We start from the raw sequence: 13585 nt of genomic DNA on the forward strand, positions 1-13585 counted from the left end.
GAGTGCAAGCATTTTGATAATAATTCTGTGGAAAAAGTATCTGTGGTTACACAAGGAAAACAGAGTAGGACTTCCAAGAAAAATATCCTTTTCAAGGATATGGGGATGAAGTGGTTTTATACTGTTGTTATTTATATACTCCAAGTGAGCTTTTTATAAAATGAGGATTTAGGCCTCATGGGAGAGCCCTGTGATTTAAACTGTTCCAACTGAACAGTTTCTAATAAATTCTAAAGGTAACCTTTGCCCTCTCACCTGAGTAGAATGTGGCTCATTTCCGAGCGCACCCACAGGGTCTGAGGAACACTTTGTGATGAGTGCGCTCCTGGCTGAGGTCCTTGGGTGGTATTTTTAGTTCCGTTTCTTCCACCTGCTGGTTGTGTGGCCCTTGCCACACCCCTTTGCCTGTTTCCATAAGTTTTCTTATATGTAAAAAGTAGGTTTCAGACTAAGGGATTTATGGTTCTCCCAGCTTTCCATGATTTTAGGCTTGGTTAAAGTATGTAGTCATGGTGCTTACCCTTCGCAAGTCTAACTCCTAGGGGAGTAAGAGTGAACTGGGCACTGAATCCCTTGCTAAAAAATATTAGTATTGTCTTTTTTTGAGCTTCAGTGGAGCAAGATCCCCAACCATTGGAAATCTCTCAGCTTGATAGTGACTTTGTTAGCCTTCCTTTAAAGAGTACCAGTCTGCTGTGTGCATTGCTTTCTTCAGAGAAATAAGAATGTCATGTCCATCGTGTATGAGAAACTAGCGTCAGTCCTCCTAGTATGTGATAACAGTCCTGGAGATACTGGCCACAGACATTTGATGATGAAATGAATCGAAGAAACGTTAATGTATGTAATTAGACCTTTTGTGATGTAGAGATTTTATAATCTCTTTTGCTCTTGTAAATCCTTATCCTCCCTCTCCCTCCCCTAGAGAACATCTTTTCTAGGGCAGAAATTGACACTTTCCTTTTCTGTTTCAGGATGCAATTCGAAGTCACAGTGAATCAGGTACTTGCTTAAGTCATTTAGCAGATAGTAATGGGCTCTTTCTCTTTATGCTGTTGTATATTGTGTTGGCTTATCCATGAGTGGATCCTGTTTGTCTTGTCTATTAAGGCTCCCCTTCAGCCTTGTCCAGCAGCCCCAACAATCTGAGCCCGACAGGCTGGTCACAGCCCAAAACCCCTGCGCCTGCCCAGAGAGAGCGGGCGCCAGGCTCCAGCACCCAGGAGAAGAACAAAATTGTGAGTGTGCCCGCAGCACCCCCTGCATGTCCAGGTTCAGCAAAGAGAAGCCTAGTCAGAAATGGGGATGCCGTTAATTTTAGGGCTGGGAAAGGCTGGTTAAGCGAGCATGTTACACGCGTCAGTGCTGTTTCGCACGCTTGCACCAGAAAACTTGCTGGTTTGTTGCAACGCAGGGCACAACTAAAATCGTCTTTTCTCAAATGACAAAAACTAGACTTATAATTAATAGGTATTTTTGAAAGATCTGGGAATGGATGGAGTTGGGTTGATCCTTTCTTTGACACCCTCATGAAACAGAGTTTTAACCATTCATGGAACATATTAATGATCTGTGCTTGCTTTAGAGGCCTCGTGGACAGAGAGATTCGAGCTATTACTGGGAGATAGAAGCCAGTGAAGTGATGCTGTCCACTCGGATTGGATCAGGCTCCTTCGGGACTGTTTATAAGGGCAAGTGGCATGGTAAGTTTGGTACCCCCCCCGCCCCCTGCCAACTACCAGGGTGAAGTCCTGTTTCAATCCAGAGAGGGCCAGGCGGGCTCACAGCAGCACTGTCCAAGGGTACCTATTCTGTCTCAGTGACGTTGCACACTGTTCTTTGTAAGACTCAACAATCTATAATTGGTACAAATAAGTTTTCAGGATAACTTGCAATCGGTGAACAAGGGTTGAACACTGTAGTCAAATGTCACAGTCTCTTCTTTCTTATAAATTGACTAGATAGTGTGAACCTGGGAGGGACATGCTTTGAAGCTCCTTAAATGTGTTTAAGAGTCTGTTAGGCTCATGCATTCCAGCAAGTTAAAACTGGCAAGGCCCTTAGAGATTTTACATGCAGAAAAGCAAGGTCTCAAGAAGGGGAACTGGCACACCCGTGGTCAGACAGTCAGCACAGGAAAGCCTGGAGCCTCCTAAGGCAGGATTTCTTTGCTCTGCCCTGGAATTGGTTGTGGGAACCTCTGTTAGACAGGAATGCACAGACTGTATTCTTGAATCTGTATGGAGTTGATGTTCTTATTTGAATGGAAATACTTCGTCACTTGGAAGAAACTTTCTATTTTAAGGTCTGTAGCCACAGCTTCTTTATTTTGGCAACACGCTTAACATTTCTCTGTCAGGTTTTTATTGCCTCTGCCTTTAGAATGTCAGCAGATAGAGTATTTTCTTGAAAATGCTACATGTTCCCCAAAAGACATCTCTCCTAAATTCAGATTTTAATAAAACAAAAAGGCAAGCAAGCAGACCACCAAAAGCCCCACAAAACCACACACAAGAATCTAGAGTGCCTGCATTTCTACTTTGGATGCCACCATGTTTATCTTTACACATAAGTGGACAAAGGCTGAGAGAAGTCATGAGCATAAAATGCGTTGGAGCATTAAGATTCAACTTGTTAACAACTGAGAAACACTGGCAGCATTGCGAGTAGCGTATTCATTAACCTATGGGTTTTCCTCTTACAACTAACCATCTGACAAGTCTCTGGTTCTTTGTAAGAACTGAGAAAGGACTGAATGTTTGTAAATTACATGAAGGGGGATTCAGGTCACCAAGAAATTATGCTATTGCTGAATATTTTGTGAATAGATGTCATAAATGTCTTGGTGATCCCTTAGAAAAGAAAAACACAATTTTGTGAGATAGAGTGCTTATATTTGAGACAGCAAGCCTGTAAGTAATTGCAGGAAGTGGAGCAGAAAATACTTCTTTTAATGCTTCCATTAGGAGCATTTTATCATTTTTATACATTTTAAAGCCTCTGCCAAAAGCCAGTTACATGCAGTTTAAATGTTGCCCAAATTTAAACCTCCTCCGATTGAGCACTTTTATTGGGGGTTCATAAGTTTTTAGAGCATTAGATTTGCCACAGTACTGCCTTTGAGATTGTAGATTTTCTCTTAGTTGTGAGCTTGTAGATTACTGTAAGGAGGTATATTGCGCTAGTGTTACTTCCATAAAGACAACTGTTAGAATGTGGATAACATCTAATGCTTTTAATTCTAATTTTTCTGAGTTAAGAGTCTCAAAAGTCAGAGGAGTGAGGAGCCGTGGACTTTTAGGTCAGCCTCTCAGAAAGCAAGCTGTGGTCTGCAAATGAAGACGAAGAAGGAGAGGGTCAAGGAAACCATGATTTCAAGAGTGAATGTTTTATGCTATGCTTGCTTCCTTTTTGCCTCCCCCCCATGCTTTTCTGATTCCTATATATATAATATAATGTTTTATTCAATTCCTTAAAAATTACAGCTGTTTTGGTGATTTTTAAATGCTTTTTATTTTTCCCAGCTGCAGAACAAAAATAAAAAAACAGAAAAGGTCTTAAAGCAGCCAAGGTGGAGGCCTCAGATCCGTGAACGGAGCCTACTAACTTCACATACAGAAGAGACTCTTTGGGCCCAAGAGCCGAGTCTCCTTTTGAGTGTGAATTTGGCGTCTCCTAATTGCAAAAATGCATTAAAAACGATAAAGACAGCAGCTGAAGCTCTCAGACTGTTAGCAGGGTCAGTCTCTTAGGGCGAGAAGAGGTAGCAGATCCCCAGACCGAGGACACTCAGGGGCCCCATGTGAGGTCTGCAGCTGGCGGAGCCATGTGTGGGGCCCCCTGCCCCACCTCAGGCTGAGGCTCATCTTGACTGAGTCAGTATGAAGAGGAGGAATGGGGTTCAGTCTGTTTCTGTTCTAGAAAGCAGGGTTGTGTACAGTAAGTTTTAGGCAATCCCAGATGATTAAAACAGGGAAGGTAATTGAAGCATAAAAAGGTGTAAAAAAAAAAAAAAACAAAACCCACTTGAGATTCATCAGTGATGGCAGCTCTTTCTTCTTCAGTGGTGGATGAATCATACCAGCTCAGTGTCTCACTGAAACTGTGATAACCAGTAGCAATGTATCTTAGAGCTTGTACCACGTTTGCCTCTGACATTACTGTGGAGGGAAAGTGAGACGTTCTGGTTTAGTAGCGCCCGCCTCACGTGGTCACTCAACAGTGGCGCTGAGCCTGCTGCACAGAGCGCTGAGAGGGCGACGCTGAGTGGTCCTGACGCGCCGGGCCCCGCGGGCCATCTCAGTGCCCGCTGTTCCCTGTCAGAGGCTGTGCCCGCTTCCAGCTCCAGAGCTTCAGACAGACAGCTTTTGAGTTCATGACTTGGCTTGCTGACTGGTGCCTCTTAGAATCCACTCATTTCTTCAGCCAGTGTTTCCTGAGCATTCTTCTAATACCAAGCATTTCTCTTAGGGCTAGGACTGAAGCCCTGAGCAAAATGGATACACATTCTTTCTCTTACGGGGTTAATATTCTGGTGGGGATAATAACCAAGGAAAGCCCAGCAGATAGTGTGTGTTGAGCGCTCAGGAGGAACTTGGAAGAAGGCGGGTGAGGAGTGGCAGGCCTGGCTCCCAGCATTTAGTCGACGGGTCAGTGGGGAGTCCGTGAGGGAAGCAGCAGAGGTGGAGTGGGCTGTACCCCGGGCCTGTCTCAGGGACCCCAGGAGCTCTGAGGGGCTGCTGGAGAGGCGCGAGGGAGAGGCTGGGGCAGTGGGGTCAGGCCGTGGCCTGTGAGGGCCCGGAGAGACCCTGGTCTCACTGGGTGCAGCGGGCATCCTGGACTCTGCCCGGCCTTCAGGAGGCTGCCCAGCCTTGGCCTGAAGACCAGTGACGGGAGCTTCTGAGTGACCTGAAAACTCAGCCTCGCTCTGGGCGGTTCCCACCAGCAGAGAGCCTTTCTATATGGGAGTTGAAATCGGTTTTCCTGTCTTGTTTGGCCATTGTTCTCAGCAAACTGGATCCCTGTGATGGCCTTCTTGGGGGTGCTGTGACCCAGACTGTAGTCTTAACGCACAGTCCGCTGGCAGAACTGCTAACCTGAGCTGGCGGGCCTCTGGGTCCCGTCTCCCCATCAGTGACGGGCACGACCTGGGGAGTGGGGTTTGGACTTAAAGAGAGAGTGATGGTGGAACAGAGAACAGATGACTGTTTAACAGGAGTCCGTCTTGTTCCCAGCTGCAGAAAGTAGAGGCTAGAGGGGGAGGGTGCCAGCTGAGCTCAGGTCAGGGGGCGTTGCTGGGGCAGCTGTGGCTGCTGCTGCCCTCTCTGCGGTTGCCATGCGGATCAGTCCACGGCGGGACTGCATGTGCCCGTGTACCCGGGAGTGCAGGGCGTGCCCGACCAGGCTCAGCGCGGGGAGTGGTTCCCCCGAGGGGCGGCCAGCCTCACCCGGCTCCCTCCCGCATCCTCCCCAGCCTGGCCCTTTGCGTCCCGCCCCAGCCGACCCTGGCCTCGGCCCTGCCTCTCGGCTGACTGCCGCGTTGAGCCGGTTCACCTTCACAGGGTTTTGGCCTCCATCCCTTCCATCCGTCCGTCATCTCTGCCTGCGCCGAGCTGGGCCTGCTGCAGGCTCCCCCAGCCCCCTCCTGGCCTGCAGGCGTCGCAGCACACGCTAGCGTTTCCCTGGCCTCTCTCTCCTCCCCATCACCTCACTGCTCCTGGTGTTCCTCGTCCAGAACTGCCTCTTGCCTTGGCTGACCTCCCATCTCCCTCCGAAGACCACCACCCTGAAGACCGCCACCCTCTCTGCCAGCATACTCGCTCCTCTCTGGGTCAGCGCCCTCACCTGCGTTCTGTCTTGGCTCAGACGCTCCAGAATGGACAGTTACCCAGAAGGCTCTTGTCCGTTTGTCCGTCATCAGAACTTGGGGTAGGGGCCGCACGGTTCACCAGCTCCATCTGCCCAGGTAGAAGGCAGCTCTGAACACAGTGCGTCTCTGCCGTCCACAGGCAGCCTGGGCCCTCTGCAAATTCATGTGGCAGGAAATTGGTGAAGAACCAGTGTGGAAGCTGCTGTTAGGTGATTTTATTTTCACATGATGCAGAGATCGCAGGGCAGCAATCTGTCATGAAAACCATCTCTCTACCATTTGGTGCCCCCCAAAGTGAAATGAGTGCCCCAGTAGAGGTGCCAGGGTGCTGCGGGCACAGGCTCAGGATGCGGGGGAACTCGGTCATCTCTGGGGTGCTGCTGAGCTGGAATCCTCTGTCTGATCGCTTTTCCTGAAAGCTGACGTCCCTGTAGGGCTTTAGGCAGTTTGTCATCAGCACTGTTACTGAAAGTGGCTTCTAAATCAGCCTTACCTATAAAATAGAGTTGCTCTGTGGGTGTTTCTGAAGTTACATGAAGAGTGATTGACAGTATGTTAGTTATAAGTACAGCTGTTGGACTGGGGTTCTAGCCTGGCTCTGGCTTTTTGGGCAATGCTACCGTGGCCAACTGGCCTAGCCCCTGCATTGCTTATAGGGTGAGGTCAGCAGTGCTAGCGGGAGAAGGCAGCTGAGGATTGGAGCAGTGCCGCCCCGTGGAGGCAGCGTGCAGGCTTAGTGAGTGGTCAGGGGTCGTTGAGAGGATTGGTTTCTAATGGGATTGAAGGCAGAGGAGCTTCATTACAATGCAGATCTTTGAATCTGTGCAAGGAGCATCTGGGCCGTCACTGGCCCGCTTCTGGGCACCAGCCTCTGGCCTCGGAGACTCAGCATCTGCTGGGCGGTTCACACCCTGCTGCTCTCATCCTTATGGGCCCAGCTTGTGACGGTCACCTCACCACCGGGGATGCCAGGCTTGACAGGAACAGCTGAAACCGAGCCCGTTCAGGGCCTTGGGGTGGAATTTTAAGGATAGTAGTATAACCTATTTTTTTTTCAGCCACTTGAATAATTCAGAAATTGGCATAGTATTTGTCCTGTGTAGGTCTGTGATTTTTGAATAAGGGATTTACTATCTCTTCCTCAGACAAGTGTACATGAAAAATGAAGTTAAGATCATTCAGCTGTACTGACTGTAAACTCATTTGCAGGAGATGTTGCAGTAAAGATTCTGAAGGTTGTTGACCCCACGCCAGAGCAGTTCCAGGCCTTCAGGAACGAGGTGGCTGTCCTCCGGTGAGTGGAGAGCGGGCCTCTGTGGAGCTGTGGAGGGGCGGGCGGGACCTGCCTCTGGGGGTGTGCTCCTGTGGAGCTCCCTTTCGAGTGGACCCCTGTGGGGAGCTTGTTGGGTCTGTGCTGCTGGGAGGGGACGCCTTCTCTGCCGTCCAGGCCGGCACCCAGGCGGCCACCCTGCTAGCCCAGAGCAGCGGCTGTGTGGGCGCAGTCTGCCATGCTTGCTTTGCGAGCCCCAGGATTGTAAGTGCGGTGGTGTCGGTAGCACACCAGCTGCGCTCGGGGGCAGGATGCACCTCCCTGTCTGCAGAAGTGCAGAGCCTTTTGTTCCCCCCCCTCCAGCAAAACCCGGCACGTGAACATCCTGCTCTTCATGGGGTACATGACGAAGGACAACCTGGCGATAGTGACGCAGTGGTGCGAGGGCAGCAGCCTCTACAAGCACCTGCACGTCCAGGAGACCAAGTTCCAGATGTTCCAGCTGATTGACATTGCCCGGCAGACGGCTCAGGGAATGGAGTGAGTGGATGGCTTGACGAGTAGGAGGTCTGGGGTCCATGCACCTTGTCCCTAAATCAAAACCAAGATTAGGGAAAGCTCAGTCTGTTAAGTGGATTCTATGATATTTTTGCACAGCTGGAAGTGAACCTATGGGGTGGACTGAAAGAATGAGAATGTCAGGTTTCTTGCCTGAGCTATCTACCTGCTTAGAGCTCAGATTCAGGTTCCAGCTGCTGCCCTCAGAGTTCAGCCAGACACCCCAGAACACAGAGTGGGCCGGCAGCTTCTGGGGGGCACCACGCCTCTGAGGTGTAGCCGTCCAGTGTGGTTTATCCACCTGAGGGTTTATCAGATATCACTTTTCTGATAATTTACATCACCGACTTGATGGACATGAATTTGAGTGAACTCCGGGAGATGGAGATCGAAAGGGAGGCCTGGCGTGCTGCGATTCATGGGGTCGCAAAGAGTCGGACATGACTGAGCGACTCAACTAAGCTGAAGTTGTGCTTGCAAGTGGTTTATAAAATCTCCTGTCGTGCTTGTAAAATTCATACGGAATTTGCATGGTATACATTTTCAGAAATGACTAGTGACTCGTTTTATTCAGAGTTGTGCAGCCATTACCACTATCCAATTTTAGAACATTTTCAAGATTAATTAGATGGAAGTCTTTTGTGTCTGGCTTCTTTCCCTTGGCATGTTTTTGAGGCGTTCATCTATGTTGCAGTGTGTTAGTACTGCAGTCCTTTCTGTGGCTGAAGAACAGTCGGCTGTACAGATATGGTTTTACTTGTTTATCAGCTGATGGACATCTGGGTTTTCAGAATTACCTTTTGAATAAAACTGATGCTAAAAGACAGCCCTGTTTGTGCTGTGGCCTTGCTTTCAGGTCTGAGTCCTAACAGGGACCACGCTGAACCAGGGCAAGACCAGTACCCGTACTGGGGTGGCCAAAAAGTTCAGTTAGGCTTTTCTGTAAGATGCAACCAAATAAATAACTGAACTAACATTTTGGCCAACCCCATAACTCCTCACCTGGGAGTCCGGCCTTCCAAGTGGTTTGCTGCTTTGATGTAATTTGAAGGAAGCTGCTTTTTACCAATGTCTCTCAAACTGGTTTTAATAGATTTATTTTCCCTTCACAGCTATTTGCATGCAAAGAACATCATCCACAGAGACATGAAATCCAATAGTATCCTTTGGTGGTAGTTTCATCAGACTGCTCAGTTCTAAATTTAGAAGACTTCTAAAGTTTACCTCAGCAAAAGTGACTTTGGAAAGAGTTCCACCAAAGTTGAGATACTTGTTTTGGTTATACTTGAAACAGGCCTAATTTAGAATGTTATTTATTAGTAAATCTGACTGGGGGGAAGGGGCCTTTTGTCTCATGTTTATTTCTGGTTTGTGGATTATATCTGGTCAGAAAGTAGATGTAAGTCGAAAGTTATAAGATTTTTAGAATTACTTGAAATTGTTTTTCTTGAATGTACAGAAATGGTTTCCTTAGAGATGACTGTTGGAATCAGCCCTTTTCTGACTGGAATGTGCTTTTGCAGAAGGGGAGTGAATAAAGGCGGTTCTCATGCGGTAGGCGTGGAGTAGACAAGCTGCATACCTGCCTCCCGCCCCCGCCTCTCAGAGGAGCGGCTTTGCAGCCAGCTTTGCTCCTGGCCCGTGGGAGGCACAGCAGTTGTGTTGGGCTGGAATTTGGGATGTGACCTACTTGGGGCATGTGTCTGAGGCAGGAAGTACCTGTAAGTGGTGGGTTTGGGGGCTAACACATCACACCGTGAAAGCAGACACCCGATTCTAAGGAGGCACGGATAATTGGGCATCAGCAGATCGCACGCGTCGGCCTTAAACCGCCTGACTACTTTACCCGGAACAGAGGCAAGTTTGGTTCTGATTTTGAAGTCACCGCGGTACCTGTTCTCCTGGGAAATGTCTGAAGGCAGACAGTACTCAGGACTGAGGTGTTTCTCTTGGTCATGGGAGGGTGAGGTGCAGGCCTTGCTCGGAGTCGTGGGGTGTGAGGCCCTGCAGGGTGTGGGGAGCCCCAGCTGCCCGTGGGCGCAGCGGGAGGGACAGGGCTGCCCGGGCCCCTCGGTCTGGTCCCCTCGGCAGCACCACAGGTCCAGCGCAGGGAAGGCCGAGAGGTGGTGCCAGGGGGAACTTGGGGCGGCTTTTCAGGAGGAACGGGACCGTCCTTCTAAACTAGCATCCTTAACGAGCATTGAGATATATTTCTCCACGAAGGCCTAACGGTGAAAATCGGCGATTTTGGATTGGCCACGGTGAAGTCGCGCTGGAGTGGTTCTCAGCAGGTCGAGCAGCCCACCGGCTCCATCCTGTGGATGGTGAGGTGGCTCGGCGCCCAAGGCGGGTGGGGGGCTGGGGGGCTGGGTGCAAACTCCAGGCCAAGCCCAGAGCACCTCCATGCTGTCCTGTGCCGGCAGCTCCCGGGCATTATGGGCTTCCTGGAGGGAGCTGGCCGCACAGCACGGCGTGGAGTTGGGTGGCGGGGGTGCTGGGTTCACGTCGGGCTCTGAGCTCATGGATCTGAGCGTGGGAGCCCTTGGGGATGAGCAGCCGCGGGGCTTTCTGAGGACAGGACAGGCACACTCAGCCCCAGGACAGACAGCCTGGCTCCTGGACGGCTGGGGCGCCCAGTGACAGATGCACTTGGTTCTGTAGGCCCCAGAGGTGATCCGGATGCAGGATAATAACCCGTTCAGCTTCCAGTCTGACGTCTATTCCTATGGCATCGTGCTGTATGAGCTCATGACGGGGGAGCTCCCTTACTCCCACATCAACAACCGCGACCAGGTGCGTCCCCGGCGCCCACCTGCTGGCTCTGGGAAGCCGGGCCGCCATCTGAGCGGCAGGGTTAGAGGCGCTCTGCTCACTGCCTGCCCTCCCTCGCTGCTTCCCCAGATCATCTTCATGGTGGGCCGCGGGTACGCCTCCCCAGACCTCAGCAAGCTGTACAAGAACTGCCCCAAAGCCATGAAGAGGCTGGTAGCCGACTGTGTGAAGAAAGTGAAGGAAGAGAGGCCTCTTTTTCCCCAGGTAAGGCTAGGTCCAGGCGCTCGAGCACGTTAGAGTGGGTCTGATGCTAGGAGGGATTGGGGGCAGGAGAAGGGGACGACAGAGGATGAGATGGGTGGATGGCATCACTGACTCGATGGACGCGAGTCTGAGTGAACTCCGGGAGTTGGTGATGGATAGGGAGGCCTGGCGTGCTGCAATTCATGGGGTCGCAGAGTCGGACACGACTGAGCGACTGAACTGAGTGATGTGGAGGCGGGCAGACACGCGTCCTGCACACACCGTGCGTGGGGGTGGGAAAGGCCTATCTGGGGCCTGAGGGGAGGCTGCTGCGGGGACACCTGGTGCACCCCCCCGAGACCACCCTGGCGCCTTTTTCAGATCCTGTCTTCCATCGAGCTGCTCCAGCACTCTCTGCCCAAGATCAACCGGAGCGCCTCGGAGCCCTCCCTGCACCGAGCGGCCCACACCGAGGACATCAACGCCTGCACGCTGACCACGTCCCCTCGGCTGCCCGTCTTCTAGTAGCCCCGCGCCTCTGCCCGGGCTGCCGGTGGGAAGGGCGGTCAGCAGGCACCACCGTCTGTTCCCTTTCTGTGGGGACAGAGCTGGTCTTCCGAGAAGCTGCTGCTAAGGACCTTCTACACCACTCAACAGGGCCTTAACTTCACGTTGCCTTTTCTGCCCTTACTGCCCTGGGAGGAGGGAGCCATTCGCCAGCTGGTTTATCCTGCTCCCCCGGCGGCTCCCGAGCTCATGAGCCGACCTCCTCCAGACGCACCCATGGCTGCTGATGGCCACACAGTGGGCCCAGCTGTCAGCTGCAGGAGTGTCTTTGGAACAGCGGCGCTCAGAGGGGAAATGAAGGTGGCAGGCAACCAGCCGTGATGTGGGACGTGTGGACTAAGCCAGCTCCTAGGAGGGTCGCTGTCACAGAAGGCCTTCTCTGCAGACACCTGATGTGGCGCCAAACAGGTAGCTTTGCACATAATGCTCCAGACGGCCCAGGGCTGTCGGGACTGCAGCGGCCTGGATGAGCCCGCTTTGGTACTAGGGACTTGACTTGGGGACACATCCTTTCCTGACGGGCTCCGGTGCTGGGCTTGGTTGCACCAGAGGTGCTGGGCCTCCCCGCCCCGGGGAGCAGTCCTCAGCGTGCCGAGTCTTCCAGGAGTGGCCCCCGTGGGCAAGGCCTGGCCAGCCTTGTCTCTGCATCCCATCATGTGTGCAAGGAAGCCAGGAACACCGGTTTTCTTGATAATTTGCGTTTAATTTTGTTTTTATTGCGCCTGACAAAATACAGTTATTCAATTATGTTATTTTAATAAAATAAATTAAATGTAGGTTTAATGGCTGTTTTCTCCTCTTAAAGTAATCCTGAGCTTACAGGATTGAATTCAGTTTGTTCAGAGCAGAACTCCAGAAGCAGGAAATGGGCCAGAGTGTCTGCTGGAGTGAATGGAATCCAGCCTCTGTTCACCCTCCACTAGAGTTAACTGTAGGAATTATGCAGAAAAGCAGTCTAAACTCAGGTGAAGAGCAGACTTTCTTTTACCCATACTTTAATACAGTTTATAAAATATCTGGTATCTACAGATGTCTATAAAAATAGATAATTCAGGCTTGGAGTGAGTTCTGGGATCGGCAATATTTTAAGCTCTTACAATCACAACTGATGAGAGACTTGTATTCGGTTTTCCTTAGGACCACTGCTGGGTCAGAACTAGAAACTGTTCTTAGGTGCTGTTACATTTGTATAAAACTTCCACTCAAAGCCAGTTTACAGAGGAGAGAGCACAGCAGCCCTTGGTACAGGGACCCTGGGGTCACAAGCCAGCAGGTGAGAGCCAGGGCGTGTCTGCAAGGTGGTTATCTGCCCGGCGACCCCAAAACAAACCCTGAACGGGGCGGGGGTGCCGTATCTGCTCTGCCCCCTGCTGCTTCAGGAGCCCCCCTCAGAGGAACACCCAGCTGCAACGCTCCTGCCCTGCCTGGGGCCCTGGAGCGCCTCAGCCAAACTGAGCCAGGCAAGTAAGGTGTGCAGCGGCCGCGGTGTTCTAAAAGCAAGGTGCAGACCCCGTGTGGAGCACACGCTGAGCACTCTAGGAGGCTCGCCACACAGGAGCCCTCTGAAGGGGGAGGCTCCTTTGGGGATCCAAGTACCCGCTGCTGGGGGGGCAGCTGCACGCTGGAGGGGCGACTACAGTAGCAGCTAGAGAAGCAGGACCCCATCTACGTGTTAGGTTATTTTATATCCTTCACTCTTCCCACCGCTGGAGTAACGGAGTGGCTGAGACCCAGAGGCGTAGAGCCCCAACTGACTCCGGCACCCGCTGCCCCGGGCTGCCGTGGACGGAGCTCGGCACGCCTGGTGGCGTGAGGCTGGGCCACAGAGCCCCCGAGGAGGGCGCGGCCGCTCTTCAGGTCTCGGACGGCGCCACCCCGGACAGGTGCATGAAGAGGTCCCCAAGCTCCGTCACGTCCACGTCCTCAGTGGTGGGGGCGTGCCGGCTCTCTCGGTTTTCGATGAAATCCCAGAGCCGCACGGAGTTAAGGAACTGCAAAGACAGCCAGCAGACATGCTTGGTTATTGCTAACCGCAATGCGAAAGCAGAGTCGCTGAGACTCCATTGGCATCCCTGTGGCCAACGCCCTGAAGAGGCCAGGAGTGGCCCCAGCAATGCCCACAGGTGGGCAGAGTCCTCACCCGCACGGTGCCTTCAGAGCTGAGCTGTTTCCGTGGTTTCTCAGGCTCTGCCAGCCGCCCATCAGGGTAAGCGTGACGGTAAAGGCATTTGCTTCCAAATGGACAGGTCCCTTTGCCTTGCTCAAAGTATTTACAAGCTTTTTTCCTGAAAAGCAGAAGAGGATAA

At 51.7% G+C, this 13585-nt stretch overlaps 2 protein-coding genes across 7 annotated transcripts in view; one reads left to right on the forward strand and one right to left on the reverse strand.

Annotated features, from left to right (window-relative positions):
* Positions 1-12056, forward strand: part of RAF1 (Raf-1 proto-oncogene, serine/threonine kinase) — a 73820-nt gene extending 61764 nt beyond the window's left edge. For 5 of the 6 annotated variants that reach the window (XM_018066960.1, XM_018066959.1, XM_018066962.1 and 2 more), the window contains 10 exons: positions 975-1002; positions 1111-1238; positions 1586-1703; positions 7079-7163; positions 7503-7679; positions 8810-8856; positions 9903-10021; positions 10359-10490; positions 10599-10733; positions 11094-12054. In XM_018066960.1, coding sequence (XP_017922449.1) covers positions 975-1002; positions 1111-1238; positions 1586-1703; positions 7079-7163; positions 7503-7679; positions 8810-8856; positions 9903-10021; positions 10359-10490; positions 10599-10733; positions 11094-11237 — 1113 coding nt within the window. In that variant the 3' untranslated portion in view covers positions 11238-12054. Of the gene's footprint in view, positions 1-974; positions 1003-1110; positions 1239-1585; positions 1704-7078; positions 7164-7502; positions 7680-8809; positions 8857-9902; positions 10022-10358; positions 10491-10598; positions 10734-11093 lie in introns of all 6 variants that reach the window. The other variant, XM_018066958.1, reaches the window with a different exon arrangement.
* Positions 12263-13585, reverse strand: part of MKRN2 (makorin ring finger protein 2) — a 43588-nt gene continuing 42265 nt past the window's right edge. Inside the window, exons 7-8 of the mRNA XM_018066964.1 lie at positions 13420-13564; positions 12263-13270 (exon numbers count right to left, since the gene is read on the reverse strand). Coding sequence (XP_017922453.1) covers positions 13133-13270; positions 13420-13564 — 283 coding nt within the window. The 3' untranslated portion in view covers positions 12263-13132. The remainder of the gene's footprint in view (positions 13271-13419; positions 13565-13585) is intronic.

Source organism: Capra hircus, chromosome 22 (assembly GCF_001704415.2).
Source record: "Capra hircus breed San Clemente chromosome 22, ASM170441v1, whole genome shotgun sequence".
In the NCBI taxonomy this organism is placed as follows: domain Eukaryota; kingdom Metazoa; phylum Chordata; class Mammalia; order Artiodactyla; family Bovidae; genus Capra; species Capra hircus.